General features: G+C 56.0%; 1 protein-coding gene across 3 annotated transcripts in view; it reads right to left on the bottom strand.

Annotated features, from left to right (window-relative positions):
* Nucleotides 1–1,107: 1,107 nt before the first annotated feature.
* The window catches only part of TTC38 (tetratricopeptide repeat domain 38), a 27,772-nt gene continuing 24,430 nt past the window's right edge, over nt 1,108–4,449 (bottom strand). For all 3 annotated transcript variants that reach the window (XR_001825484.2, XM_017529455.2, XM_017529454.2), the window contains exon 14: nt 1,108–2,286. Coding sequence is in view for 2 of the 3 variants with exons in the window: in XM_017529455.2 (XP_017384944.1) it covers nt 2,196–2,286 (91 nt within the window). In the remaining variant the exon portion in view is untranslated. The remainder of the gene's footprint in view (nt 2,287–4,449) is intronic.

Genomic DNA, 4,449 nt, shown 5'->3' on the forward strand with positions numbered 1-4,449 from the left:
ATCCCAGTGTTGGAAGTGGGGCCTGGTGGCAAGTGATTGGATCAGGAGGGCAGATCCCTCATGGTTTAGTACCATCCCCTTGGTGACGACTGAGTTCTTGCTTACTTCAGATAAGATCCGGTTATTCAAGAGACTGAGGCCTCCCCTTCCCTCTCACTCCTGCTCTCACTGTGATACGCTGGCTCCCCGTCACCTTCTATCTTAAGCTTCCTGAGGTTGCACCAGAAGCAGATGCCTGCACCATGCTTCCTGAAAAGCCCGAGGAACTGTGAGCCAATTAAACCTCTTCATACATTACCTAGCCTCAGGTATTTCTTCACAGTAATGCAAGAAAGCCTTATACAGAGTTCAGCTACATTTATTTATGCATTCATTCACCAACTTTCATTGACAGCTCTTCGGTGCAGGCCATTTGCCGGGTGATGCTGAGGATAGATGCTGTCTCTGACCTGGGGAGGTCATGGCAGGGGTGCAATAGCAAGGGCAGGTGCCAAGGGCTGAGGGGCACAGAGGCAGCACCCTCACCAGCCTGCAGCGGGAGTTGGGGGGGTAGAAGGCTTCCTGGAGGAGGAACCAGGGTTCCCAATTACACAGCCAAGTCACGTCTTGCTCGGACCAGGAGACGGGAGGGAGGCTCCTTAGGATGTGTCCCTAGCTCCTGGGTAGAGAAGGCACTTCACTGGAAATTCTACTATAATTACCCATTTTCTTGACTAGATGCCCCACCTACTTTTTAACTGTTTTCCTCCTTGAGACAGAGTCTTGCCCTATCACCCAGGCTGGACTGCAGTGGTGCGATCTTGGCTCACTGCAACAGCTGCCTCCCAGGTTCAAGTGATTCTCCTGCCTCAACCTCCTGAGTAGCTGGGACTACAGATGCATACCACCACGCCTGGCGAATTTTTGTATATTTAGTAGAGATGGGGTCTCACCATGTTGGCCAGGCTGGTCTCAAACTCCTGACCTCAGGGGATCCATCTGCCTTGGCCTCCCAAAGTGTTGAGATTACAGGCGTGAGGTGCCGTGCCCCACCTACCTTAAGTTCAAGGAGAAGCTGTCTCCCCAGGACCCAACCCCAGGGCTGGAGCATAGATGCTCAAAGACTTAGAGGAACCGATTAATTCATTTTAATCCCTGAATTAAGTCTGGGCTTGAGCAAACTGTGGGCACTCAATAGATTTAGAGGTCTCCTCTCCCTTCTAGGAGGCCTGCCCACTTCCTGCCCTGATGAATCCCTCCCTAAGTTCAGGACAAACTGAAGGAACTTGAAAAACATCTGTGCACTGGGAGCACTCCTCACAGGAAGGCTGAACAGACAACTGAGTCGGCAGCACATTCAGGAGGGCGCTCAGTGGGGAAGCAGGAGCCAGGGGCGGCATTTGCAGGACCGCTCCAAGCTTGTCACAGCCACACCTCACAGCACTTTGCGTTTTGCCACAACACAGCAGGCCTGAGTTCAATCCTTGCACTTCGGAAGCGTGTTTATGATTAAAATCATAGTGGACATGAAGCCCTCCAATGTGCAGTTTAAAGAGAAACAGCTCCAAGTACCAACACAGTCCCCGCCAGGGGCCAGAAGGCTCGCCCCAGAGACAGAGGAGGACCCCATGTGCGCGTTCATCTGCAAGGAGGGCGGTGGCTGCAGCAGCAGGGGGCCGAGGCCAAAGGCACCAGGCGGGCCACTAGGTCCCCTACCCTTGGTACCCTCACCTGAAACATGGGACAGCAACACAGTGAGACGACAGAACCTGTCTAGAATATGGTAAATGAAAAGGTCCATCCCAAGGATAGCCTGGTGGGTAGGGGGACAGATGGTGGGGGGAGGCTGCCTCTGGAAGACTCCTTCCAGCGGAATTAGCCCCCACCCCTGCCCTGCCTTCCAACCCCTGAACCACCAGGCAGTAGACACATTCCCCTGGGAAATAGAATTTGTAAGGCAGGTGGAGAGAGCAGCACCTACACTGGCTGTGGCTGCTAAAAAGACATGCGGGCCCTTCTCGAGGACTGCAAGAAGATTCAGAATCACATTTAAAATTAACCTTTGACCCTTTCCTGTGAAACTGAAGATCACCCTCTAACAGCCCTAACAAACAGGCTCTGGCCGTCTCCCTTCCCTAAGCCGATGGAGCAGCGGACTGGACGCTAGCGAGGCCATCACTGAGGTTCTGCAGGGTGGAGGCGGCCAAGCTGGCTCACTACATGAGGTGGACGGATGTCGCCTTGCGGATGAGCCGCTCGGTCAGAGGTGAGTTGGGCTTCAAGGCATCACGTTCCATCAGAAGGCTCCTGCGGAAACAGACACAGAGGTTCTGCTGCAGAACCTTCTAGAGGGATGTGGGGCCTGGTGGTCCTTTGGTCCCAAGGCAGAACACAGGCAGGCTGGGCTGCTGCACTGAGGGAATTGCAAGGGCCAAGGCCCAGGGACAGGAGGCCTGGCCTCAGTTTGGGGAGAGGTGAGGATGGGAGGGCACAGATCTCCAGAGCAGGAAGCCACAGCAACGACGGGGCAGAACAGGTGCGAAGGGGAAAACCCAAGTTTGAAGAGAGGAAGCCCAGGTACGGTTTGAGGTACAGACCCAGCTGTGGACTGAATGTCTGTGTCCAGGCTAAACGTACACGTTGAAGCCCAAATGCCCAAGGTAATGGTATTGAGAGCAGGGCCTCTTGGAAGTGATTAAGTCATGAGGGTGGGGCCCTCCTGAATGGGATTAGTGCCCTTATAAGAGATGGGTGTGGTGGCTCATGCCTGTAATCCCAGCACTGTGAGAGGCTGAAGCAGGAGGAACCCTTGAGCCCAGGAGTTTGAGTTTACAGTAAACTGTGATCACACCACTGCATTCCAACCTGGGTGACAGAGACCTTGACTCTAAAAATGTTAAAAAATTAAAAAAGAGGAGACCTGAAAGAACTAGCACTCAAAGGAAAGGTGATGTGAGGAGACAGCAAGAAAGCGGCTGTCCACAAGCCAGGAAGAGAGGCCTCACCAGAAACAGCCCTGCCAGGCCTCCATCCTGGCCATTTCAGCCTCCAGAACCGTGAGACAAGGCATGCCAACTGTGCAAGCCACCCAGTCTGTGGCACTTTTTTTTTGAGATGGAGTCTTGCTCTGTCGCCCAGGCTGGAGTTCAATGGTGTGATCTTGGCTCACTGCAACCTGCACCTCCCAGGTTCAAGCGATTCTCCGGCCTCAGCCTCCCGATTAGCTGGGATTACAGGTACCCACCACCCCGCCCAGCTAATTTTTTGTATTTTTTAATAGAGACGGGGTTTCAGCATGTTGGCCAGGCTGGTCTTGAACTCCTGACCTTAGGTGATCCATCTGCCTTGGCCTCCCAAAGTGCTGGGATTACAGGTGTGAGCCACCACGCCCGGCCCGTCTGTGGCACTTTTTAAATAACAGCCCCAGCTGACTAAGACAGCCCCCACACACCTGACAACAGTGGTTCTGTAGGGCGTGAGTGGTGTGAAGGGGCTGGGGCCTGGCACTCAACGTGGGGGCTCAAAGATCCCTTCTCAAGGCTGGGGTGGAGGGTTTCCCACCTTGGGGGCTGGTGAGCTATGCTGATGGCCCCAGGGATGCTGCCTAGTGGCAGGATGGGACTTGGAGAGAAGACACCCCTAACACCTCCCACCACAGTCAGCTCCCTGTGCAGCCTGCTCTCCCTCCCATCCTCCCCCATGGTACCCTGGGGGGGCCCATCAGCACGGCCGCACTGCCCCCCAGATGCTCACCCCAGCTCCGCCCTCAGCCCTCCTGTCCACACAACCACTTTCCCACTGCTGCTGCCAGAGGCGCCACCTCCCAGCCACACTGTAGCCTGGAGCTCCCCAAGGGGCTTGACCACTAAAACACATGCATGGTTTTGTCTATGGCCAGGGAAGGGCAGAGCGGGCAGCATGTGTCCAAGACGTTTTCCAGTTTCAGGCAGTTCAAGTGCTGCCAGCCAGACCCGTTTCGTCAGCACCATGGAGGCTGCACGGCTCACGGTGGAAGCACTGCCTGGAGGGAGCTGCGCCACAGCACCTGCGCCAAAGCCACTGGGCTTGTCACCAGCCAAGGGCCTCCTGTGGCCCCAGGCTGCCACCTGCTCTCACAGCACACCCTCCCACCAGGCACCCACGGCCCCTCTATTCTTCCTTTCCCCTATGTCTGAGGGTCCCAGGGGCAAGGAGAGGTGTCATAGTCTCCCCTCAGGCACACAGGGGCTATGCAGCCGCTGGCCAAGAGCTCAGCTGCCTGAGTGGAGGGACGCAGGCCGGGCCATGGAAGTACCAAGGCTGCTGGCAATGGGGGGGGCTCCTGAGGGTTCCCCCGGCATTCCCACCAGCTGGCTATGCCGCCACCCTCCTGACACACACCCTCCAGCTATGCCACCCTCCTGACACACTCACCCTCCAGCTGTCACCCTTCTGACACTCTCACCCTCCAGCTGCGCCGCCCTCCTGACA

This window comes from Cebus imitator, unplaced genomic scaffold (genome assembly GCF_001604975.1).
Source record: "Cebus imitator isolate Cc_AM_T3 unplaced genomic scaffold, Cebus_imitator-1.0 Scaffold59, whole genome shotgun sequence".
Lineage (NCBI taxonomy): Eukaryota > Metazoa > Chordata > Mammalia > Primates > Cebidae > Cebus > Cebus imitator.